The 27,684-nt window shown below is 33.1% G+C and overlaps 2 protein-coding genes across 4 annotated transcripts in view; one reads left to right on the forward strand and one right to left on the reverse strand.

Annotated features, from left to right (window-relative positions):
* LOC117105279 (kinesin-like protein KIF23) overlaps positions 1–9,864 on the reverse strand; it is a gene marked incomplete in the record, with an annotated part of 15,928 nt that extends 6,064 nt beyond the window's left edge. Inside the window, 15 exon segments of one of the 2 annotated variants that reach the window (XM_033246386.1) lie at positions 452–660; positions 866–965; positions 1,266–1,369; positions 1,732–1,828; positions 2,903–3,022; positions 3,255–3,559; positions 4,062–4,174; positions 6,238–6,267; positions 6,652–6,819; positions 7,173–7,300; positions 8,045–8,181; positions 8,332–8,437; positions 8,844–8,969; positions 9,237–9,300; positions 9,707–9,864. In XM_033246386.1, coding sequence (XP_033102277.1) covers positions 452–660; positions 866–965; positions 1,266–1,369; positions 1,732–1,828; positions 2,903–3,022; positions 3,255–3,559; positions 4,062–4,174; positions 6,238–6,267; positions 6,652–6,819; positions 7,173–7,300; positions 8,045–8,181; positions 8,332–8,437; positions 8,844–8,969; positions 9,237–9,300; positions 9,707–9,717 — 1,818 coding nt within the window. 2 annotated transcript variants of the gene reach the window in all.
* A 49-nt stretch (positions 9,865–9,913) lies between these two features.
* On the forward strand, positions 9,914–26,469 carry LOC117105292. 2 transcript variants are annotated; one of them, XM_033246407.1, is made up of 17 exons: positions 9,914–10,015; positions 11,544–12,842; positions 13,193–13,318; positions 13,721–13,857; positions 14,042–14,183; positions 14,316–14,441; positions 15,193–15,307; positions 15,557–15,751; positions 16,336–16,578; positions 17,384–17,601; positions 18,636–18,861; positions 19,114–19,356; positions 19,723–19,802; positions 20,168–20,293; positions 20,600–20,695; positions 22,822–22,910; positions 25,412–26,469. In XM_033246407.1, exons 2-17 carry the CDS (start codon positions 11,556–11,558, stop codon positions 25,575–25,577), a joined length of 3,615 nt encoding a protein of 1,204 aa, XP_033102298.1. In that variant the 5' UTR covers positions 9,914–10,015; positions 11,544–11,555; the 3' UTR covers positions 25,578–26,469. The 2 variants fall into 2 exon arrangements, with proteins under 2 accessions (XP_033102298.1, XP_033102299.1); XM_033246408.1 differs by having other exon boundaries at positions 16,438–16,578.
* Positions 26,470–27,684: the final 1,215 nt, after the last annotated feature.

Genomic DNA, 27,684 nt, shown 5'->3' on the forward strand with positions numbered 1-27,684 from the left:
GTATATTAATAGGAAAGATATTTTTTCTGTTGGAACATTTTTAATTTAGTAGAAACAGAAGGCATATACTTTATCTCCTTGCAGAATCTCCTACCGAAACTTTGCAGGGATGTTGTTGGTCATTTGCAAGATGTTCAGATGTAAATATTTCTCACTCATATTTTCCAATGAAAGGTAATGCCATTCGTGTTAACATACAAAGTAAGTAACGCAAATATTGAATTTGTTCCTTTTAGTGTTTGCTCAACACTAAGTGGTTTTAGCATCTTGGGTTTTGAATGAATTATTAAAAACCTATATTATAGGCTGTGGCTATCTATCCTTCCTAGGTTTGATACAAACGTTCACAATTAAATAATTAAAATTTACCGTAATTGGTTGAATTATTAGGACGTTATTAAAGGACATTCGTAAAGAGGAAAAATTAATTGGTTTATTAGGAAATACATACTTCTGTTTGTAGACCTCTTCTGTCCTCTTCGTACAGCTGGTGTGTGCGGTGAAGCATACCATTTTGTGCCTCTTTCTCTTTGAGTTTAGCTTGGTATCTGTTGATTTCTTTGCTTTGGGAATCTGCTTGGCTTTGAAGCTGTGAGTTCTGTTGTCGTAATGTTTGAACCTCATTCTCCAAATCCAAAACCTGAGTTCGAAAGGAACCCACTGTAAAAAAAAAATATATATATTGTGTCAAAAATACAATACAATAACTACTTATATGAAGCAATAAATTTAAGCAATATAAAACAAATACATAATAAAAATTACCAATTTATTGAAATTCAAAATAATTTATTTCAGAATAACAAGAGTTGAAACAAAGACCTTAATAACAATATAAACTTACAAACAACATACATAAACTTACTTAGTCTTTTTAGTTCCTTATTAAGTGTGTTTCTACGTTTCTCTCGCTCCACAAGGAACCCAATCAAATTCTGAATAGATGTGTCTTCTGGATCATTAATCTAAAAAAAAAAAAAAAGGTGAAAATTAAAACAAGAGGAATCAAATGGAAAGTAGTAAGCAGTGACACAACCAAGATATACAAAATGAAATTGTCAGATAAATGGTTAAACATCAACAAAAACAAGGAGGTCGGGAGGAAAATGGCCATAGCACTGTTGAAATACTTTGCTGGGCTCCAGGTGTTATTGAGGGGGCAGGGGTGGAGATTGAGATAATAATGTGTTATTTATATAAATGGCCTCTCTATGATCTTCACATCAGTAAACATAAGTATTTATACATTTAAAGTTCACGCTTACCTCAAAGAATGGGAAGGGTGGCCCAAGGGTTATCATGGGAGGTGGGACAGGCACATCGTCCTCATTTAAGCCCTCTTCAACCATCTTCCTGTAGATCTGATGAGCTGAGAACATAGAAAAATAAAGGTTTAATGAACACAAGCAAAATCACAGAAGAGTAGTAAAAAAAACCAAAAAAAAACGGTTGATTGGATTTCATCTAGCCAAGATGCATGTATCTTCTGTGTCATAAGAAGCTTTGTCACTCGACTCGAAATAATCTTTTACAACCCGTCATCTTAATTTATTGTTACCCCGCGCTTAAATTATTCAGAACATCAATTACTAACAGTTTCACAACTGGGATGTAACTAATAACTTAATATGTTTTGAAAAGACATTTAGAAAATCATTAAATTTAATCCTTTTTAACAAAAGCATAATTCTGGAAACTTAAACACAGAATACAAAAGCTTTTGGCACTTACCTCTTCTTCGTCCAGGAGTTAAGCCAATATCAAACTTGATATCTGTCGCCCTAGTTATTTGGACCTCTTGCGTAGCTTCAGAGAATCGCATCACATGCTGTAGGTAAAAGAGCATCATTTATCAACTGTTACTTAAAGGCATTTTGAAATGCATGCATTGTGCTATCCTCTCCAGTAACACTACCTATACACACACACACACCCACACACATATATATATAAAATCTTAGCCTTCATACAACAGCAGAGTTTAAAGTAAGAGCCATGTATCCTGTGTTGTTAAGCAAGTGAAAATCATTCAGCTATGCCGCAGCTTATTATTTCTACATCCAAATTGTGTTTGTTTTTACCTGGGGACTCACTGCGCCAAATGCAAGTGCTAGATAACGCCGTCTAGTGATGGATGGTGGCAGTTTAAACAAATCATCATTATAAACAGTTTGTTGCGGACACGTAGTGGCATTCTTTAGAGCAAGGTAATTCATCTCCGCTCTTGGACATAGCGCATGCGTACAGTCCTTTGATCTTTACTGTGGCATCGACAATCCGATACTAGTTGCGAGTACAGCCGCCAATTATTAGTCTATGCGTGCCATACGTTTTATGGTGTTAGTTACTATTTTATTAATTTTGGGTACTTCGCAATGTCTGTTACATCTGATTTCTTTTGACCAAGAGCTTGTTAAATGCTTCTATTAACTGCAATTTGATTTGTAAAAAATTGACCAAAAAAATGTATAGCAATTGAAAATTTACGAATTTTATAAAATTCCATGTTATTATGTAACATTAAACTGTCATTTTGACAATGTTGGACTAAGGTGCACAAAACAAACATTTGAGTAGATACAGAACATTTATTATTAATTTTTTCTGCAAAATGAGTCTCATGAACGACAATACACCACAATTTCGGTATGTTAAAATGAAGAATATAATTTCAATCTAATGTTAGTGCAAAATATCATTAGGCCTTTGTAACCATCGCACATGTCGATGCCAGAGTTATAACCTTTGATGTCCCAAGATGTGCATCCTTTTGTTGAATTGCCTTCTTCAGAGAATCGCTTCAGTCGACAAATGCAGTGATTGGCTAGCTTTACACTAACTATTATAGAGAGTAGAGCTAACAGTGTGAAATGGCTTTAATATAGATAAGCAGGACACTTACTATGGTCTCATCATAGTCTGAAGACTGTGGATTGACGCAGACGATCATCCGCACTTTACCTTCCCCGTCAAAATAATTCTTAAACAGGTGAGTGACCTTTGAGTCTCTGTATGGTACAATCTGTTAAGACGAAAATCAAATTGTTAGTGAACTCAAATAAAACTTTATTCTGTAAGCATTCAGTTAGTAAGACTGGAACTCATAATTTATCCACCTAACAACTTAATAAATTAAAATTAGTTTTAAATCGACGACATCATGTGAATTTATGTAAAATCATACAATAAAAAAAAACCAAATGTTATAGAACATATATCTTAACGTTGCTAGTATTTTTTATATTGCCAATTACCTTGCTAGTTCCATTTTTCTGATTGTCACGAAGCATGTCTATACAAGTCCTTAAAGTCATCAATGATGCATTGATGTTACCAGCCTCTCGCAACCTATCCCCGGAATTCTTTGTACGATTTGTTCGTTCGCTACCGGCTAAATCGACCAATGATAACTGGCTGATACAGATTTGGTTCTTGTCCTGCAAGACCTCCTCTCCCAAAGGGTCCAAGGGTGCCTGAACCAACCTGATGTTGAACACGCTGTGAGATCGGCTAGACTCCGTGTTGAGTTGTGTGTGAGCTACTCGTCTCCTCTTCTGTCCTGTTGAAGACAAAGATAATAATGGTATCTTGGTATATGAGTTTTCTGTTTTTGGAGGGAATCGTGTAATCCAATCAGTTATCATGTAATACCTGGTGTCTTTCGAAAACAGGCTTTTTGTTTTGTTCAAATAGGAATCATAATTCGAACCACCAACCCCAATGTTGGGAGCTTAAACTGCTTCCAAAAAAGTATTGTTGAGGAGTGCTGTTATGTATTGTTGTAATCTTAATTTTTTAAAATTATATTTAATTAATTTTATATGTATTTTTTTAGACTGAATTTCTTTAAAGTTAAAATGGTATCTGATCAATGATTACATATTTTGTTATATATTTATTTTTTTATTCCACAAACATAGATTATTGCTTCCTGTATTTTGTTTTATTTCATTATAATGAATGAGGTTCACAGACTTTGTGTTATAGTGATTAAGTTTGCTTTTGTGTTCCTGCCGACTCATTCAATTTATTGTACTTGTGTTCTGTATGTTTTCAGTTACCTTTCATGAAGACGGCATACGCTTCATCTGTGCTTTTCACCTCAACCTCCGTACAGCCAGCAACATACATGTTGTGGCTAGCATCTTCACGAAGTGTCTTAGACGGCAACGATCTACGGATGATAGAGAAAAATATTTTGAATTTTAATGTACATGTGTAACAGACAGTTTCCATGCCAACCTCATGCAACTTTTTATCCAATCAGATAAAAAGTAGGATAGTTCATTCGTAGATGAGTGCAGTACTGTATTCTTGTCCGGCTATGTTTATACAATACAAATTAAGCAACTCACATATTTATTTTGATATTTTGGATTTTCTGACTAAGACTGTCATTATCAACCACCTATTTTCTAACCAAATTTCAAAATGATTTAACTATACTGCTAAATTTAGATAACAATAATCTACGGTTGTATGAAGAATTATCTAATTGGGGTTCATGAATGGCTAATACTGTAGTAATACCTACTTTTCATTTGTAATAAATACATTTGACAATGTTATCATTAGTTGTCAAATGAGTTTCTAGTTTTCTACCAGATCAATTAATATTATTAGCCATTTTATCTATGAAATTTAATGATATACAGTAGCATTAATAATATTGTAGTCCCAAACTATATGTTGGGATAACTTGACTGAGGCAAGACTTTATTTATACCTTGTTTCGCGAACCTGCCACCCTCCATTATTTATAATTTAGAGTAAAAGTAAAATTTTATTTTTGGCCAATTAGTACACCCGCCACCACAAAAACTGGAAATTTCAGGAAAAATATAAAGTTTTTCTTTATTTTTTTACACCCACCACTGCCTTAAAATCTCCAAAAATAAAGTATGTATATTTCTTCCTATTTATATAAATTTAAAGCATTTTAACCATCCCATTACTACAATGTTTACATTCAACAATGAAATTATATTTTTTTATCCTCTGTGAGGATGTTTAAAACTATTTGCTAAACAAAAAAACAAAATTTTATTTATTTTTTTTTTTCGCCCACCTCTGACAATCTTTATAAAACAAAGTTTGCGAAACGAAGAGTAAAAAAAGTCTCGTCTAGGGAATTGGATGTTTTCTAGTTGCCAAACAGAAATAAACTGATAACAATGAGAGCACATGCTGAAGTACAGTACCGTATATGATCCAAAGCTGATGCCAAACACAATAAAAAAAAAGAAAAAAAAAAAGAAGAAATAACAGGGATGTAGTCCTTGGCTAATCTCATGGCCCTCCACCCACCTTTCTTAACCCCTTTGCCCATTCTTAAAATCCACTCTTATTATTTTACAAATGTTATCACCCATCCACCCACCCTTAAAATGCCTACCAACCATTAGTTTTCTATAGACAACCCTGAAATAAAAAAATGGAAACTGATAGATAGCAAAGAAGTAGTTAGCAAAACATAAATTGAACAGTTGCAGAACACAAAATTAGTTGTAATAATGCAGAGTTAAGAGAAGAATAAGGAATATAAAGAATGAAGTTTTAAACAAAAACTTTAGATAATCATAAACAAACAAACCATTATAAACCTTAAAGTGTACTGTTTGATGATAACTACAAAACTTTAGAAAATAAAATTGCTCAATTTCATATTTAATTTAGAACTTTACCAAAGTTATGTAAAATTTACATTAACAACAGTTCAAAAATAAGAAAAACTGAACTTTTAAACTTTACCACAGTAGGGCATTTCGTCCACTTTCTGTTCTGTTATTAGCACAGATTGTTTTTAGAATTGTTTCATTTACCAAAATTGTAAAGTAGTTCCCATCATGCACCAGGTTTGCTCATTGTGCTCATGAATTATGCATCACAGTGAAGATACATAATTCAAAACTTGTGAATGATGAGAATGTTCACTTTACTCTTTAGCTGGTGTTTTTTTTTTAAATATCAATTTATTTTGTTAAAGCTTTGCAATGCACAGTAAACATTTTTCACATGCTTCCTTGTTAAATCATAAATTTAGTGATCATACAAAATAAGAAAATAAATTCAATTTTTTTTTTATCTCATCAGATAATTTATAAATTACAGTTAATTTATTTATATTTATTGATAATCATCACCTTTATTGATTATAATAAAATTAGTATTACTGTATATATCTTGTAAACTTAAAATTATTTTGATACCACATGCATAACGGAACACCGTACATACATGGCATTGGCTCCCAGTCCATGCGAACTCCTGCAGAACAAACAGGAAAAGGGAAAAATTTGGAAAGAAATTAATTTTTAAACATTTGTGGAACAAATAATAATAATTAAACAGTATTAAGGAAAGTCAAAGTAAGGCAACTAATGTCTATCTGAGTAGCTAGTGAGTTTAATAAACATGTGCTGACCACAAATCATTACTCCTACATATACCTGTGTACTTATTCAATTTCGGTAAATAATTCGTAAACAATCAGCACCACCTATATGTGTACTCATTCAGTTTTGATAAATAATTAATAAACAATTAGCACCTCATATAATAAGACAAATTACAAATAACATTTTATGAAGAAAATAAATATAATGTGGAAGTATTACATCATGGAATATTTGCAATAACATTTAGTCTTACTTTGGTGTCATGATAGGATCTACAGGAGCCTCCTCCAGCAAGTCATATATGTAATTGTTGTAGATTTCAATGTAGGAAACAAACACTGCATAGTTGTTGTCCTCATCAACGTTGCTGATACTTGTTGTGTCTGGCACTCGTACCATGTTTGCTAGGTCATTTTTCCTACTACCGAAGGAGGAAAAACATTCATCAATATTCCATATAAGGCATAAATATATACATTTAAAATAATATAAAAAATATGGATAACAATTATCTTTGTCTGTTTTTACATTCAAAGAAATGTTATGTATTTGTTGCCATGTAATTGACTTGCCTTCTTTGTTCTCTTTTTAGAGTCATGACAGAGATTTTGCATGAATCCCTTGTTTTGAACTCAAGTAATTTCATAATATAATAAATTTGTTTTATATGGTAGTATTCAAGTATAAGTGTATCTGTTGCAGTTGTTTTCTTTGTAAAACTCGAAATTAATGTAATATGAGAGCCTTAAACCTGTTGAAAAATGTTTCACCTACCTGCTCCTGGGTGTTGCTGGTGTAGAAGGCGTCTTCAGCGGTGCCATTAGCTCACGTTTCTGTCGCTCCATCATGGCATCTGCCTCTGTTTGAACATCCATACAATTACATAGATCCGGGTGGAAAACCTGAGAGATAATGAGGACAAAAATATTGTGGAACATGGTGAAAAAATGGATCTAAAATTAACACATTTTCTAGTACTGTACATAACTTGTACACAAAACCTTAAAAACAAAATGGGTAGGAGACAGAGTACAAAATAAAATCACTAAATTGGACCAGTGTGGAGCATTGATTGAGGATTTATTATCACATTACCAAGAATAACTGCACTATAATTGGAGTTTACATTTTTTATCTTGTTAATATACTTGACTTATTTATTTGTTTACACAGATACTCTACTTAAGCCAATAATTCCATACACATTTCTTCTATATGATGATTGGTTTATTACTACTATACTTTCAATTGGCTAATTTCATACATATTCTATTTAATTGACTTATTAAAAAAAATTCATTGTGCATTCTGCTACTAAACTAGTGTCTGGGGGAGAGTCTACTTCCTTTGGTATGGTTTGCCAGTAAATGCAATGCTGCTAGTGATTAGTAACTGTGTTGTTAATTCGAATAAACAATTCTTTTTTTCTATTACATACTCTCCCAAAATTGCTTTTTAGAAAGATTACCATCTGAAGAAGTCTATGTGTTGAAAAAGTATATAGTAATAATAGTATAAAAGAGTATATTAAATTTGTCTATGAAGTACTTTGCATCTTTCACATAATAGCTGTAGAGGCAAACATGGCGATATACAATAACTAATGACACCAATAAATTCATATAAATGTTATCTTTTAAACTTACATATTTCTTAGCTTGAAGCTCTCCAATGCTGTTGAATAGCACATCCAGGGCCCTTGGCAGGATCCCACCATCTCCTGGTGTTCCTTGCATTGTGTGTGTCTTTCCCGATCCAGTAATTCCATACATGAAGAGCAATCCTGAAGAAAAAAGAAGAAATATGTAAGAGAATCTGTAGTTTGAAAAGCTTTGGATCATAATTAATATAATTAATATCCTCCAATTCAAGATATAGTATTTAACAGAATGTAAATCCATTTTAAACAGAATAAAGGAAACATTTAACTCACCATTTCTTCCATGCAACAAGTCATCAATGAGAGGCAATGAGACACGGTCAAATAATGCCTTTTGTGAGGTGTTCACAGGAAAAACAAACTTAAATGTATATTGATTCTAAATAAATCAGAAACAAATAGAAAAAGCAATTGTCATCACTGTGCAAACAGAAAAGAATATTCAAAGCTTTTTGGCTTTCTTTCCTGCATATCAAATTATTAGCTTTAAATTGACAAAATAAAGGAAGCATTTTCATCTTTAGTTAACAGTGCATACATTATTATTCCTATTCTCTGGCACACAATTTACAAGATACAGTATTCATGTTAAAGTATGTAAATTATTTGTTTTTAATTATCAATGACAATATTTCTTCAATGCCAAGTTTAACATCCAAGTTTACCCGACTAGCATGTCATTTATACTAATGTCTTCTTTATTTTGAAATAAAACTTGAACCATTTGAGTTTTATTACATTTTCCACCAGTGTGGTCAATGCTGAAATTTCTACATATAACATACCTCCTTTAAGAGTCCATTTCTGTAAGCATGGGAATTCTCTGGTGCTTTCAACTGGATGGTTGTGCTGTTTACAACTTCAATGCATGTGTCAGCATCCCCATCTGGTGGTCGGATTCTGCAGTAAACCTGTTTATGTGTAGTAGTGTAAAAATTCTTTTATGTCGTTTAATTGTAATTTCTCAATTAAAACAAGCAAAACAGGGAAATTTTTACACCACCAGACACAAAAATATACAGCTGCGTATTGTCATTAGAATCATTCATCAAGACATGATCAATATTTTCATGCAATTGCAACTAGAAGGGTTGTATAGCCTAGTTAGGCTAGCTAAATTATCATTATTAATAATATTTATTAAAGAAATAGGCCTAGGCCTAACCTAATTCACAAACCTCAACAGGATCTTTGTCCTTGTTGACAAGTCTCCGTGGTGGCTTCTTTGGTGTCTTGCCACGGCTGGATAAAGGAGAGCCAGAAAGGAAAAAAAAGAAAGAGTAAAAATTATTATACTTATAAATAGGCCTAACTAATTAAGAGCCAAGTTAGAATTAGAAGAGCAAGCACCTCACTGTAAGTAATCATTCCAGGCTAAGTGGTAAGCCTAAGAAGCGAGGTTCATGCTCTAGCTGCTAGCAGGCCCTAGAGTACCTAAGGTCCTAAGCTAGGCCAATCATACACACGCCTATCTAGGCTACCTAGGTGGGGCCAGGCCTACCTAGCTGGGAAAGCTGTCAGTGTCAGCCACGCTAGGCAGAGGCTAGGGCCTAGGCCTGGGCCTAAACTAAGCGGCAGGGAACAACGTGAATGAAATTGTTTTTACAAAATGTTTATCACAAATTTTTACATAAAAATTATTACTTACGTTGGCTTCATTTTCAGGAAGCAGTATGTAAAAATCTTACGTAATAAAAGCTATGAAATTCGATTTTATGGACAATTTAGATTACGCTAGATTTCAACCCTATCTGTTGATATGCGTCGTTTCAAAATTACCCGGCTTTGTTTCAGCCAATCAAATTTGAATATTACTTCCGGTTGCTGGATATGACGACTACAGTTTTCGGAAGATTGATGGTTGAGGGCAGCATATTTGTTGTTTGGCAACAAGATGCTTGATTGATTGTTTGATTGATGGATAGGCTCAAATGTGGGCTAGGGCCAAGTACTGAGTGTACGCTACTTTGTTAAAAAACTTTGAAACTAGTCAAAAACTAATGGGTAGCTTTTTCTCGTGTAAAACTGGTGTTTTCTGTCGTCTAGGCCTAGGGAGTAAACTGGTAGTGGTACTACTATAGCCTACTAGCCTTATTTAAGATAGGCCTACTACTCTAGGCCTACTGTACTACTACTTACCCTCTAGGTACTAGTAGGGGCCTAGAGGCCTAATCTTGCATGCATATACATACATAGATTAGGCACACATACATCTACTCTAGGCCCAGTCATGAACCTAGCTAGAGTAGAGGGCTGGGCCTATGGTTTTAGTAGAGTGTAGCGCTACCTACCTAGCTAGGCTATTATAATGCACACATCCAAAATCTAAAAATTGTTGAAGTTTACAAATTGCTTAAAATTAATTCATATTCCTACTTACTTGAATTACTTTCTTTAATTAATATGAAATTTAGTATGAATAATGATGAGAAAACATGTGCATCAATTAACAAACATTTGTACATTGGCTAGGCCCAGTCAATCATCAGACAACATTTTGTTCACTTACTAAATGAGCTATTTAATAGGCCTTTTTCACGCTGCGGTAGACATCTTTGATCGATGACAAACAATGCTAAGCAGTGTAGCGTAACCAACAGAAATAACATAGCCATATTTTCGGAGGTCATGTTACTCAAAAAATCATATATCCTAACAGAGGGTCGTGTCAACATATTTTTTTGCTTTAAAATGTTTCGCAAAGGATATACAGTATCTACTTACTGTATGAATAAAAAAAACTTAACTGGAAAATAGAAAACCGATTTTGTACAGTGCATGTTGCTATTATTTCAATTAAGTTTTGACAGACTAAACAAATTTTAATTTTTTTGTTACTCATACAGTACTTAGATATATTCTTTGTGAACACTTGAAAGGAAAAATTATGTTGATACGACCCTCCGTTAAGGAGTTATGATTCTTTAAGTAACATGACCTCCGAAAAATATGGCCGGCACGCTAAATAATATCGGTCGAACAGTGAAATAATAGTGTTAACACTACACAAAATTGGTCTTCCATTTTCCAGTTAAGTTTTGACAGATTAGGTAGGTAGATATATCTTTTGCGAACATTTTAATGACAAATTTATGTTGACACGGCCCTCCGTTGAGGATTTATGATTTTTTAAGTAACACGACCTCCGAAAATATGGTTGAAACACTTTGTTATTTCTATTGTTTACGCTTCGATGCTCAGCACTGTTTGTCATCGATCGAAGATGTCTACCGCAGCGTGAAAAAGGCCTATGTTTTTAAAATAAATATTTAAAGTTTTTCAATGTTTTATAACAAATGATATATATTTAGAGATGAGAGACATTTAAAACCGAAACATCCACTGATTAATCTCAGATAGGATAGTATAATACATACTCCAAGTATCGAAATGCACACCATCGTGTCGGGATTCAATATTTCGACATTAATTATGTCATCTTCAGGAGAGACATTTAATGCATGTACTGTAATTTTTTATTTCAGGAAGTGGATGCAATGGGGTGTGGAGGGTCAAAATCACAAACGCAGCAAGTCATACCTTCACAAGTTTCTAAGAGCAATGTCTTGAATATTCAGGGATATAGACAGGGTTCATCAAAGAGTACAGGTAATAAACGAAAGGAATCAAGAAATGATGAAAGAAGTGCACATAGCAGAAGGAGCAAAGAAAATCACCTTGATGTAAAAGAGACACCAATTCAGACCTCTGAGCTTGAACCAGAAGACAAGAAAGTGATCAGGTCACAGGATGTTGATAAAGGGAAGGAATCGAAGGATGTAACACCAGAGGGTAGTGCTGAGCCTTGTACAGAGAAAACTGGATCAACTAATGCAGGGGAAGATGAAGTAACACCTGTGCAGGTGTTTAATGATGAAACACCTAATAAAGATATAAACAACAATCTTTTTCAAGAATCACAACCAGAGCAGGAAAAGCCATTATCAAAGCCAGGTGATAATGAGGAACTCAAAGAAGTCACACAGAATGAAGATACTACCAAAGACACAGATTCTCAAAATTGTCTACATGATGTTGAAACCTACCAAGCTAGTGTTAAGGACGAAGCTCCTGATGATGCAAATAGTGAGGTAAGCTCGGTCACTGCCACAGCAATTGGTGGTGTTGTTGAGATTATTGCTGATGTGGAGATTGCCACAACAGCATCAAACCTTATGGATGAAATCACTGAAGACACAAGTGAAGAGATGAAATCCAGTGAACTCAATGTTGATGTCTTCCCTGTTCAGATTATCCACATACAAGATCAGGGAATACATGAAGAGACTAGCACACAGAATGAAAAACCTGTTAAAATGAAAGACAATGTACTTCAAGCACAAAGAGGATCCAAGGAAGCTCTTCAAATTGAACATCATGAAGAAGAGATGAATCCGGTTGATCAAGTTGATCTGGAGAGTTTTAATGCGTTAACATCTACAGTTCCTGATGACAGCAATGAAGCAGAATTATTGACAGTGACTGGTGTTGCTTCATCACCCAAAATTAGTGGTGAAATTCCAATCCAAGTGAATGGTGATCTTGGTGAAGCCCCTCCAACTTTCATTGATGTTTCCACTGAAGAAGCGCCCTCACAGGAACCAAGAGATACAGACGATCAGATTAAATTCAATCAGGCGATCAGGGCTTTCTGTAGGCTTGTTGATCCAGATGCTCTAAAAGCAATAGCAACTCCCAAAATAACTGAACTTTGTCTTGAGCGGGCACTTCCATGCAGTATTGATATCTTTACACATATTCTGGCTAACATTGGTAAATTGAAGGTAAATTTAAGTCAATTGATCTTTTCAAGAAGTTTGGTAACTAAGGAATTTGCACCGTGACACACTACATCCACTGTGCAGGCTACTTCTAGTGGTTTTGACTTTGTAAGCTACTTTTCAAAATTGTTTGAGATCACCAGTAAAGTACATTTTGTCTATATGACTACTTAACTGATTTTTATTTTTATTTTATCGAACCTAACTGCAACCAAAGCTTACATTTAATATTTGACAGATAACTCAAGGAACAAGAGACTTGTTTTGTAGTAATTATTTCTTACTGGAATGAAGATAGAAATTTTAACAGTATTAACACTGTTTACAGTAATGTTTTTCCCTCATTTTTGTAGGTACTGGATCTATCAGGAAACCATATTGGGCCTCAATCATTCCGTGCTATTGTTCTAGCTTTGTTGAACAACAAGACACTTAAGTCACTGAATCTGTCTAATAACAAAACAGATACACAATGCTCAGTAAGGTTATTGCTTTTAATAATAATAATAAATTTCAACATTTATTTCCTTCTCATCAATGTATAAATATATAAAACATTAAAAAAGAGGAAATCTTAAACAAATATTTTGCTACCATTAATTGCTATTATTCTTAATATATGACTTTAATTTATTTATTTAATAAATTAATTATAATTTCAATAAGGCCTGATAATTTTTACTGATATTTGAGTTATAAATTAGTAGTAATTATGCTGTTTATATTAAAGTTTGTTATTATGCTCATTATACTGAGAGACATAATGATGAACTCCACAGAGTTGAAAAGATTACCCTCACATAATATTGTTGAAATATTATAATAGATACAATTTTTAACTGCTCTATGTGATATAGTTTTCTTGTATTTCATTTTTATAGGAGTGTCTTGGAATGATGTTGGCAAAGAATGATACATTAGAGGAATTAGATCTCTCCAGTAACCAATTAGGGAGAGACTTCTTCTCTAGAAGTGTTGGTCCAGCCATGGCTTTAAATTCAACATTAAAAGTTTTAAGGTAATAAACAATTAACAGTTTTAAGGTGATCATTTGTTATTCTAAACCAAGACAGTGTATGATGTTTGTAACTGTAAGCCTATTCAATGTCTATGAATTTTACACAAATGGCTTAGATTTTTGAAATAATTTATTATAGTATAGTAAATCTGTATGATTTCAAATGTGTATATTTTTTATTCAGGTGCGCTAGCTGTGGATTTGCTGATTTATCCCTGCTGATTGATAGCTTGTCGACAAACAGCTCACTTGTTGAATTGGACATCAGCCATAATCACATGGTTGATGGAACAGAATTTGGAGAAAAGCTTGCAGTGATGATATCTGTAAGTAAAATTAATAGTTAAATAATGTTCAAAAGGTTGTTTCCATTTTTGGCTGTATAAGATTTTGCTTTACATTTATTTCAATTTTGCTTATACTTTTTGTGATTAACTTTTTTTTCATATTTTTTAAAGAATTCCTTAAGCATAAGTATCTTAAATGTAAAAGCTACAAACATCAGTGCAGAAGGGATGCAGGAAGTGCAGAAGTCATTAGAAGTCAACACCGCCCTCACCAAACTTAATATCGGTGGAAATCAGGTATGTATATTTATTATTCTTAGACACAATCTCCATCCATTTTCACCTTAATTTTTATACGCTATACTTGACACAGTACTGAAAAGGAATTTTCTCTGAAATTATTTTTTTGCTTTACATAATCATGTTCATAGGAATACTCAATCTTTAATTTTATACAGTAATTTTAATCTTAGTCTGTTTGTCATTTTCTGTACTATTTTTCTTGTACATTTAAACTTGCAAAAGTCGATTTTGCCTAACTCAAATAATTTTTAAGTCTATTTGATTTTACATGCCAAATTTTTGTGTTTTACATTAATTAAAAATCTGCAAGTCGACAATTTTTCAATGCCATTTTGGTTTCGACTTTCGACACAATTCTCTAATTATGTGCCTTTTATAGCTTTTCGTATTAGCCTGTTATAGTTTTGATGGTATTGAGCCTGAACCGCTGGGGAATTTAGCCTTTAAGAATGCGTACATTTTGGAGACTAAAATATCAGTTAAAATCCCAATACAATATAGTTCTGAAGGGGGCTTAACACTCATTCCCCAACAGGGCCTAACCCTGTCACTATATTCACAATCTTACATTGTCCTACTGTCTTGGCTCGAACAAATGGGGATGTTCATGATGTTCATAGAGAATTGTTGCACATTTTGACATAACTTGTTATTAATTACAATTTGTCTTACATAACAGTAGTAGTTGTTTTATATCATTCATAATATTTAGTGTTTTAAGTTTTTAACAATTTTCTTTACACAGATGTTTCACTGCTGTGCCTTGCTTCATTTTTTGATTACTAGTATTCACCATGCCGGCCTAAAAGATCTCAGTTTAGAGGATACAACTTATAAGAATGTTGATAATGTATTTGATGGTGAGTATGCTCTTGGCTTGGTGTGAAAGTGTAAATACTACACATAGATAACCAGTTGATTATAGAAAGCAAATGAAAGGGAAAATGTAGAACATATAAAAGTCACAGTTGGTATCAGCTTTAAAATTACAAACAATTTATAATAATGTTAATACCCAGTAAATAGAACACATTTTACCTCATCTTGTTTGATTTTAATTCATTATTTAAAATTACAAATTCCATTTTTAGACTTTTTTCCTTCAATAGATGTAACAACAAATCAAGTTGGAAAATCTAATCTCATGAACTTGAATCTGTCTAACTGTGGGCTAGTTGACTTCATGGTCCAGACTTTAGTTGGTTCGATGCCTGGATGCTTAAGCGGTTTGAAATTGTTGAATGTTGCTAATAATAGTGAACTAACATCAGAGCGTATTAAAGGATTTGCTCGGTTAACTTCAGGTAAAATTGGCAACCTATTATTATCAACTATTAATTACTTAAGTTTCATTGACTCTGCTTAAATATTCCATTATAGAAGTTTGACTGACACTCTTAAAAGGTCACAATGCGACCTTTGGATGGGCTTTTTTTTCTAGGCTACTTTTGCAAAGTAAAGAGGAGGCTTCTTTTCAAAATGAATGATGTAAATTTTGGGAATCGCTACTATAAAACAATAAATAGGGCCACTGTAAAATCAGTCTGTATAATGGAGTGTATTTACCGCAATAAATCACCTAAACGACTGTATAAATGAAGCATGTTTTTAATTTATTTTGTTTATTTGAAATTCATGTACAGTGTATATACTGCACTATCTTGAAAAGAAGCCCATGCTATCTTGAAAAGAAATGCATGGGCTTCTTTTCAAGGTTACTTTTGCAAACTAAAGAGGGAGCTTCAATTCGAGATGGGCTCCTTTTCGAGATTAAGCCCATTGGGCCTCTTTATAAGGTTTTACGGTATGATGTGTACGAAATTAAACAAAGAAATTTATAATATTTTCTGATACTTTTTTACATTTAAAAAACAATTATTTCGTTAAGATGATAGTGGTAAAAGCAATCTGGATCAACTCATCTATGGAGTAAATGAATCGGAAAATCTACCATTCGCTTTGTCCCATTTCCATTGTTTGTCGAGCCTAGATGTAAGGAAATGTCAGATCTCAACCTCCAATCTGGTCCAGTTGGCATTTTTCCTGAACAAGCCAGATGGCATCTCTTCGCTGTGTCTTGATGGACAAAAGCTGTCTGGTTCTGATGTACTCCAGGTCATCTTGTCTTGTGGTGAGTAGAACTAGAACACATCATGGAATTCTGAATAAAAATATGTTCTAGGGAGGTCATAAACAATCAGCTCTTTTAGCTTGATTTAAGAAAGGTTGTTTGAAATCAGGGTTTTATTCTATTTGCTTCCCCAAGGTAGCAGTGTCTATGTCATTATGCTGATTACTCATATAATTATAACTAAATAAGTAAAATCACACCGTCCTATATTATTGGTAGGAAGTTAACTGGTTTGAATATGTGGCATGGACAAGCCAAACCAATCATTCGTCGCAATTCCTGTTTCAGAGATATTGGCCAAAACATGTTGAAATGTCTACATTTTTAAATATCTATTTTATTGCACTGAATTAACCTTTATATATCTATACATCATGCTATGCTGTTATTTTTTCCATTTTCAATGTTAAAACAACAATTTTTAATGATTTAGTTATGGTTTTTGCATGAGAAATGCCCGAAATCATGAACGTTGAAGACTGATTTCTCTTCAAACAGCTGTTTAAATGCTTGTAACTCCTCATATAGCTCTCATTTTACTGTTAACACTGTATAATTCAAAATTGATTTTTGCGACAAGTGGCTTGTTTGGCTTGTCTTTGCCACATATTACGATTGTAATTATCATTGATGTTATTAAAAAAGTATGCTCCTAATTTTTAACCAGAATCAATAATTGAGTTGTAATTTGTTTTATTTTAATAGTTTGCATGTTGCTTTCTGTAATTGCAGATAATAGTGTAGCAGTATTAACTGGTTGAATTTTATTAAATTAGTATGATTGTCTTCTTATTTTTTTTTTCAGGTCAAGATAGCAGCTTAGAGTCACTGTCTCTGATTGGCTGTGCTCTGAATGATGATGACATAGCGCCAATCACATTAGCTCTTAGGGCAGGTCTGGGGTTGAAATCACTCAAGCTGGCAGCCAATAGGATTACAGACAGAAGTATTGGAGAATTTGTAGAATCCTGCGTGTCACAAGAGATATGTACCATAGAATATGTTAATATAGCTAATAACAAGGTAGATGTTTTGATAGATTTTTTTATTTTTTAGTAAGATATGTTAATCACAATTTATTTACATGCACCTCTCTTCTCCCATGAGTGTAGGGTATAATATATACATTCTGGAAAAGTAAAAATACTCAATTTAGAGGAAGAGTTGCAAAAAACCTCAGCATCACACCAAGACCAAGAAAATATACACATAATGTCATTTACAATCAAATTTTGACACATACAACTTGATAGTGTAGAACAAGCTAATTTACTTTTCTAAGAAAGATGCAAATCTTTGACCAAACCCTTTGTTATCTTATGTGTTTTAGTTCTACCTGCAAAGTATCAGCCTATGGTACAGTGGTAAGGCTTTGTGTTTTTCAATCGATGGTCGTGACCTTTGTTACTACGTTGCTTGTGTTTTTGAACAAGGCATTTTATCACTTGTGCTACTATCTACCCAGGAGTAGGAGTGGGTGCCTGTTAGTAGTTGACTATCCCAATGTTGGATATATTGGCCTATGTACTGCATTTACAGCTGCATGTTGCATGGTTATGACAGTATAGTACATTGCTCTTTGTATATGTATTTAAATATGTAAATATACGTAAATATTTGCTTTCTCTATACATCTTTTAATGTCATCCTGTTTTCTTCTTTTATTCCATTGTAACAAGATATTCCCATCCAATATCACCCATTTAGCATTTAATTGTTATATCAGGAAACAGTGAAATTTCACTGTTCCCTGGTTATATGTTGTAATTATTATAATAATTGTTGCATAATATTTATATTTTTTTGTCTGTTTTTTTTTTGGCTATTTAAATATGTGTAATATATTGGTATCTTGTTTGTGATTTTTATGTTTCATTCAAAAATGTTAAAATATAAATATGAATATATAAAATTCATATAAGGAATTAGCATTGTTATCTAGATAAAATTACTGATTATTATCATCATCATCATCATCAGCATAGTGCACAATATTTCAAATAAATAATAAATAAATATATAAGAATAAATAATGTTTTTTTCTTTCGAATTTACAGATTTCTTGTGAAGGAGCATCTCATATTTCTAGACTCCTCTCCAGTTGTTCCGCATTGCATACACTCCTCGTATCCAACAACAGCATTGGTGCTGATGGTCTCAGGGCTATAGTTGGATCTGTGAAACCTGATTCCTCATTAAGACTGCTGGACCTAAAAGGCCAGGCTAATCCAATAGATGAAGAGGATATGGAGGAGATTCTCACAGTACTTACTCAAGCATTAGGTAGGGATTATGTGATAGCGCCCTCTACTTTTATTTAGCCCAGATTCAATTCAGTTTTATTTCTAGAATAAAAAAAGAATTGAAAATATATAAAATGTTGCTTTCCTTCCAGAATATTTTCCCTAACAGCATCCAGGCATAAGATGTTTTAATTATAGAATCCAAATTGACATTTTGAGTATTAACTTTAAATGTTGATTTTATTCCATGTTTTTTTTTTTCAAATTCAATTACTATATTATTTAATTTTAGGTTATACACTCGAGAAAAATGAGTATGGTCTAGTGTCGATGGCAACCAATTCCTTAGTTACTGTCCATCAAGATCTGACAGTGTTGCTAACTAACTTGGGTGGCTTGACGGGTGAGATGGGTCGAGCCATTGAGAGTTCCATTGTAAGAACGGATTACAGTAAAGTTTATTGGCCACACTTGGGCTTGGAGGAAATGTTAGTACTAGGTTCGATCTTGAAGGGTCATTCACCCTCAACATCAGGTAAGAAGGTCATTGTCAAATTATGACAAATAGATTTTAAAAAATTTCTAAGATTTTGTCTCAATTATTATTTTTTTTAAATTCTATTCTAGAGCCTTCTATTTATTTTATTTACAATTTCAAATAAGTTAAAATACAGTTCTTTGGAGCATAGCCAATGAACCTTTGACCAAAGACCCTTGACGTTTACCTGTTTATACACTTGTGGATTCTTAATCTTCATTTCCTAGAAGAGACTTGCAATCTTTCTTTCCTTCTTTAACTTAATATTTTAGTTCTTATATACTTTGTTATATAAAATGTTGAAAGAAATATAAATACCCCATCTTGTTCTATTTATCCATTGTGTCATTATTTTATTTGTAGAAAAAGTTAGCCTAACAGCAAAAGAATGGAATCTGATTATTGGTGAAGGGAAAGACCCATGTGTCCCTTCCTGGCTGCAGGTAATACTACTCAAATTTGATTTCATTGTCATTAGAATTAACATAGAGCTCTCTGTTTAAGAATAATAATAATGAAATTCAATACTGTACTAACTTTGTATAAGTAAGTTGTTAGCTTTCAAGTCAGGGTCCGAAGGAAAAAAAATTTGATATGTTGTAAACTTGATCTTTTTAAGACAGAAAAAATTGTTTGACGAAAAAGTGGGGAACGGTGAATGAGATACAGCTTTTTGAGTATTTCAAAGCTATTATTAGCTAATATTTGGGCATTTAATATTGCTTGTGTATGTTTTTTAAAATTACTTCAGCTTTGTCAAGTAATAGCACCCTCTATATCAACAAAACTTTGTATGTAAATCTTCCAGGTTGACTCGCATAGGGATTGTGCAGTTTACTTGGCGGGTCTTCCAGCCAGTGTGTCAGCCAATAGGATTGAAGGAGACCTAGATGGTGAAGCTGATTGTGTTATCACTGAAGTGTGCATTATGAAGGTAAAAGTCCAAGGAAACTGTGGCCTCGAGAAAAGTTACTTCAGGACGATTATTCTTCATCTAATAATAATAATAATAATAATAATACCACATGGAGTATTCTATTTATAAATCATAGCTTCTAATTATGAATATATTTAAAAGTTGTACATATTGTAGAGTTGTTCACGTTTTGTGCTTCTGTAAAAAATGTGTACGTACTCATGTAAGTAAATCCTTGCTGAGCCACTAGGAGGACTGGAGCTTATCTCCAGTTTTTATAGTGTGAAGCGGATGATAAATTATACTTTAATAATTCGTCCTTAGGATCCAATTTTAAAAAAACCAAATGGATTATGCTGGGTACTAATGTCTGATGCAGATTCTGTAGATAAAGCAGTCAAACTATATGAATCAGGAGAGGTAAGACCAATTGTCAATAATAGCTTTATTCAGAAAATAAATAAAAGAATACATGTACAAAAAACCTAGTTCAATGTTTATTAAAACTATTGCAAGATAAATGTCATACAAAAGACACATTACAAAATATTTAGAAAAATTAACACTTTTTGAAAATTAAAATGTAATAAAATGTTGTGTTAATTATGGGATTCTTTATTTAAAGAGGATAATTTCGGCACCCGATATTTGATTTTTCCCCGACGAACTTGCTGAAAATTCCCCGACAGGTCCAGAGGTCCCCGGAGGACGGTCCTTTTCCCCGATGGACCCCCGCTAGTGCCGCCCCTGTTATATATTTGATAAAATATTAAATTACAAGTTTAACAATAATGAAAATGACCAAGAAAACTTGGGTACACCTTGTGTTGGTAAACACCAACTAAGCTGCCCTTTGATTTCTGATAAATGAAAGAAATATGTTTGGCTAATGCCCAACGAACTAATGAAAGGTAAAAATTAAGTTATTATTTTCACTGAATGGTCCGTTTCATCCTGCACGCAGATGTTCAACGCAAGTGTAATGCATGTATTGTCCCACTGTAGTTGTCTGGTGATGATAGCCAAAAAAAAGCTTTATAAAATTTTAGCGTCAGGACTCTCTAGGGAGTACTGAACACACCTCTCGATTGTTGCTTTGAAACCTTGGCTTAATATCCCATAGGGGCTTTAGATATGATGTGTCATCGCCACATGTTCTGAAGATACTTCCCTGGGAATATAAAATTAAGTTAAGCTAAAGGTAATTGGATCAAGTTGCCTGTCCTACTGTTCTAAAGGATTGCATTATACATTTGTAGTTTTTACCATTTCTCTTTTCTGTAGATATTACTTTCCATATCAAGTTTAGATATCATGAAATGTAATTGACTATACTGCCCTCTAGGTGCAGGTGAACTTTTTGATGAATATAAGATAATATTTACTATAATAACATATGAAATAATGTCTTCCTGTCTCTTATACACATCTAGATGTGTATAAGAGACAGGCTTATCTCCAGTTTTTATAGCATTTTTTTAAATTATCAATTTGTTTTAACCTCAAAAGACTTATGTATCAGGCTCCTCGACAAGTGGGTCCACGCCCCCTTCCTGTCGGGGAAGCCTATCCCCATCCCCCACCCCCGTCGATAAAAAAATTAGATCTGTCTGGGAATTTTTTAAAATTAAAATATAATAAAATGTTGTGTTAATTATGGGATTCTTTATTTAAAAAGGATAATTTCGGCACCCAAGATTTGATTTTTCCCCGACGAACTTGCTGAAAATTCCCCGACAGGCCCAGAGGTCCCCGAAGGGCGGTCCTTTTCCCCCCTGGACCCCCGCTAGTGCCGCCCCTGTTATATATTTGATAAAATATTAAATTACAAGTTTAACAATAATGAAAATGACCAAGAAAACTTGGGTACACCTTGTGTTGGTAAACACCAACTAAGCTGCCCTTTGATTTCTGATAAATGAAAGAAATATGTTTGGCTAATGCCCAACGAACTAATGAAAGGTAAAAATTAAGTTATTATTTTCACTGAATGGTCCGTTTCATCCTGCACGCAGATGTTCAACGCAAGTGTAATGCATGTATTGTCCCACTGTAGTTGTCTGGTGATGATAGCCAAAAAAAAGCTTTATAAAATTTTAGCGTCAGGACTCTCTAGGGAGTACTGAACACACCTCTCGATTGTTGCTTTGAAACCTTGGCTTAATATCCCATAGGGGCTTTAGATATGATGTGTCATCGCCACATGTTCTGAAGATACTTCCCTGGGAATATAAAATTAAGTTAAGCTAAAGGTAATTGGATCAAGTTGCCTGTCCTACTGTTCTAAAGGATTGCATTATACATTTGTAGTTTTTACCATTTCTCTTTTTTTGTAGATATTACTTTCCATATCAAGTTTAGATATCATGAAATGTAATTGACTATACTGCCCTCTAGGTGCAGGTGAACTTTTTGATGAATATAAGATAATATTTACTATAATAACATATGAAATAATGTCTTCTTATTCCAATTACAGTTATGCTTGTCACCCTAATATAGTTAAAAATAATTATTTTTATTTTTCAATATGGTTTTTATACTAGGCCCGCTTATTTAACCAACCCTACATGATTTCCAGACTAAATGTAGCAATTGTTGATGGAGACACAGCAGCAATAGGGGATAAAGCACAGTAAGTAAAATACATCTCTACCAAACATGTTTATGATGTTGTTTTTATTTAGGTTCAAATACCAATAACTATGGGAAACACTGTCTGATTTACAACTAACCCAGTTCCTTTTCCCTTTCCGCTAAATATTTATTTTATACTTATTTATACTTTAAACATAAGCAAATAGGAATGGGACTGAAATAAGCTCATAAAAATAAATATTATACCGTGTAAAGATAGACAGGACCCAATCGTATAAATGTTCTAGTCTAGCCCTGTACCTTACCCCTCCTACCCCCACACCACCACACCATCGTTACAATTCATTTAAATTCATAGCAATTACAATAGGACAAAATTTACATTTACCTAAGAATTGTAAAATACAATTATAAATATTTCACTGATCAAGACATATTTACAGCTGTTAACATAAATCATGTTATTCAAGATTTATCACCCACCAGCTTAAGATATTCAAAACAGTAAATATCTCGTAAGACGTAATTTTAGCATCAGGGGTCTACATTGAAATGTGGCATTGAATACTGAAGGCCAACAATGCCTTTGCTTCCTGACATTCTATCAGGCGAGGGCTCCAGATGATAGCTAGGCCAGTACATTTACCAGCCTTCTTGTTATTGTATTGAATATGCCAGACAGAAACCTGCAAGATGAATCAGAAATCTCGAAGCTATGTCAAAGGTCAAGTTTGATTGATGCTCAAGATTAAACAAAAGCACTTGTAAACATTATTACAGTAAAACATTGGTCTGCTGACCCCACATTAATAACCAAAGATGCGATACACTTGCCACTTCAACGTTTATAATAATATCATAACACATTTGAACCTTTCACCTTTTGAGGTTTAGTTTCATTTTTTTAATTATGATATTCTTTTCTACCTCACCTGATATCGTGTGACTGACCACGTTAAGTCTAAAACTCAATAGGGAGATCAGTGGCATATCTAAGTGGGGGCATGACATCCCCAGACGAAGTTTTGAATCCCCAGTTCCCCAACTGGAAATTTGATGAGCACCTCATATCAGCTCATTTTTGCAGGTAGCTCCTCTCACTTTTTCATCATCCCTTCCCATTATCCCCATGCCATTATTTATAGAAGGATTTGAACCAAGGATCCTGTAATTGGAAGGTAAGCACTTTACTATTAATCTACAGCTCCACTACAAAGAGACAAAGGATGCAATTTTAATAATTGAATAATATTGCTGATGCTTACTGGTATTATGTTTTAATATGTTTTAATATGTTTTAATATTTTAGTATTAAGTTGCACATCCTTCTGGTGACTGTGGGTTTCCTGCTTTTGCGTCTCCTGGGCAATAATGCCAAAATGAATAAATAAAAAAAAAAAATTAGGCCCTACAGTATTTTAATTGCTGATTTTGCGTATATTAATATAAAAAAAATATAATTTATAATTACATTTTTTCTTGTTTAAGTGTTTAAGTTATGTTAGATTAGGACTAGTGTTTATGTAGGCCTACAGGTCTAAATGATTGAGTACATCAATGTATGAATAAGTAAATAAATGAATGGTTATTTGAATGGCTGGATAAATTAATTATAAAACAAAAGAAAAAAAAACCAATTTAACGAATAAAATGTACTGTATATATACTGTCTCTTATACACATCTAGATGTGTATAAGAGACAGAGCAAGAAAAACAGTACTAAAAAAAATTGCCTGTCTTAAGCTTAGTAGTAACTACTAATTAATGAATTTCAGTTTTAAAAATTTTGTTTCAGGTTTATTTGTATATTATTACATTTTGATTTACTTCGTTTTCCTGAATTGTTTCAAAATGTAGCTATTTTAAGCTGGTTTTTGGAATCGAAACAAATCATTGGAATTTGTGTTTGATATTATAATGGTGTCCTATGCCCTACTCTAGTCTGGCTTCACTTGATTTATTGGCTGTGGGTTTATACCTGAGTTTCTAGCTGGTATTTCCCACACTGGCCTTTTAAAGCAAGCTATCTTTGGCATTCGCCTTTCATAGTCAAGTCCACATACCTTATGACTCTTGTTTTTAACAACATGATTGTTTAGCTGTATGGCAAGTGTAAATCATCTTCATCATTACAATTACTGTACTAATTTTATTGCCATTTTCATAATCATTATCCTTATTGTAATTGTCATTATATTCATTAGTACGGTAATCATCATAATAGTGTATTATGAAGATGTAACATTATTATTAGTTATTATTACTAGTATTATTATAATTATGGTTTATGTTATAATAATTATTATATAATAATTATTATAAATATAATAATTATTACTATTAATATTTTTGTTATTATTGCTATTGTTTTTTCTTTACTACAGTATTATTTAATTATTATTGTTATCCATGCTGTATTAATATTAATATCTACATTATTTTCATTGTGATTATTATACCTCACTATCTTCTTCAGTGTTACCTACTATGAAAATTTAGTGTAAAATATTTTTCATAAGTATGTTTTAATTTTGTAGAGAAGAGATGGAGCGAAGGTCAAAGCAGATGGAGCGAAGGTCAAAGCAGCGTGATGCTGAAGACCAAGAGCATCGCGCTCTTCTTGAAACAAGTTTTGCGGCATCGAAAGCAAGACACGAATATGCTGCAGCGAACCCGGCCTATGCTGACGGCAGAATATGGTGATGGACTGAAGGGTCAAAGTTTAATTATATTCATCACATTAACTCAATAATCCATCATTATCCATTCATTATTATCTCCTTAATTTTCACCATTTCATTAATCCTATCGTATTTCATTATTCCCAATTATCTCTATTTTGTCATCTTTATCTACATCATCCTCATCATTAGGCAAAACTTTTTTTATACCTTGTCTAGCAAACCCGCTGACTGCAAATATTGATGATTTCAAATAAAAATAAAATTTTTATTTGACCAATTAGCGCACCCGTAGCCATGAAAAAGTGGAAATTTTAGAAAAAAATAAAGGTTTTTCTTTATTTTTATTACGTCCTCTGCTGCCTTGTAATCTGCCAAGATAAGATATGTATGTTTCTTCCTAATTATATAAATTTGAAGCATTTAACCATCCCATTTTACATTCACCAATAACATTTTATTGTTTAATGTGATGTCACATGATCACATGTAGCATAATAATATGTACTCACAAAAACGCGGTGTATATCTGTGTTTACCTGCACACTTGCTATTTTTAACATCCATGGGCTTCTCAACATGTTTGTTAATGGACAGAAAAAACGAAAGTGGACAACAACCAAATCTTACAATATAAGTTATCATATTAAAGCAAGATGTTCCTAGGATTTATAAATCCTCTCAAAACCATTGATTTTCAATTCTACTTGAAGTGTAATAACGTGTTGATATATAGGCCTAAAATAAGTATATATTTCTTATGGTATCTATTAATACAGTATTATAAGACTTCCATTACATTTGTAATATTTGCCAAATAATATTTATTGACTTTCGTTTTGTAATTGATTGGTGCTGTGAATATGCAATTGCAGTGGGATTGTGGAATTGATAAATTAAATATATTTATTATATATTTGTTTCATCTTGTGTCTACACGTCTTTAGCCTTATTAAAAAGCTCTTTAAAACTGTTATAATACGTCACAACAAATTATAACACCTTGTCAGTGACGTCACCCTCTTTCGGCACAGTGCATGCAATATTTTAAAAATTGAATCAGTAGTAATAAATTGGAAAAACCGAGTATGGCCGGCAAGACAAGAATGGTATACAAGTGCTAGGCATAGTAAAATATAATCAGATTAGCAGATAGCAGTGGTGATGCATGACAGCCAAACTTTAAATCGAATATTTGTTCAAATCATTGTATAGAAACCTGAATCATAATTTCCATAAATTTAAAGATAATGATGATGTTGATTTGGATAAGTGGCCCTGAGACAATATATATTTTATGTAGGCGTTACCAAATTCATTTCCAATCTTTATGGTATACTGTAGGCTAAATTTAGGTCGAGTGGTGTCCATGGATCACTTGCAGACCGTTTGGTGCCTTGAAGTAGGCTACTTGTCCAGTTTCAAATGTATAGATCATGAGATGTGTGTTCCGGTTGTTGAGTTTATTTTACAGTTATGATTTACATGGCTTCTGTAGGAAAATATATTGGAACAGTCCTTTCTTTCCTCCCTCCCTCCGCGGCAAATTTTGGAAGATCTTATAAGAAATTAAAAAAGACATGCTTAAGTAAATCTGATTATTGAAGATTATTGATGTGTGGATACGCACTTTCTCATACGGCAGCCTACTATCTATTTAGTGGACGAGCATAATAGAACGAGCCACCACACCCACTTGGTTTACAGACAGTTATTAAGGCGGTAAAGTAATTGGTGGGTAGGGCGGATCCATGTTTTACATGAGGCACAGGGCCAATGTTCCAGAATCTATATTTTATAACAATTTTAAATTAAAACCTTGGTGTAAGTGAACGCTGTCCTGTCCGCCGCCATTGTGTATAGCCTCTACTGGTTCGAAAACCAATTTAAAAGGCCTAGACATGGCCTGTTTCTATATTTTCTCGATTGATTTGAGCTTCTGTCATCAGGAACACGATGAGTTTCATTTTATTATCATTCTTATCTCCGATAGGGCCTATCAGTCTTAATATTATTTCTCCTTCAAAAACGGGACGCCTGTCTGGCCTGTTAAAAAATGGCTCTACAGGACAAAAGAAAAACAACAGGGTAAAATAACAGCAGTCAGTACGATGATAAAACGGTTATCG

The sequence above is a fragment of the Anneissia japonica genome, unplaced genomic scaffold (genome assembly GCF_011630105.1).
Source record: "Anneissia japonica isolate Jap-2015-1 unplaced genomic scaffold, ASM1163010v1 scaffold287726_len2788222_cov184, whole genome shotgun sequence".
NCBI lineage: Eukaryota > Metazoa > Echinodermata > Crinoidea > Comatulida > Comatulidae > Anneissia > Anneissia japonica.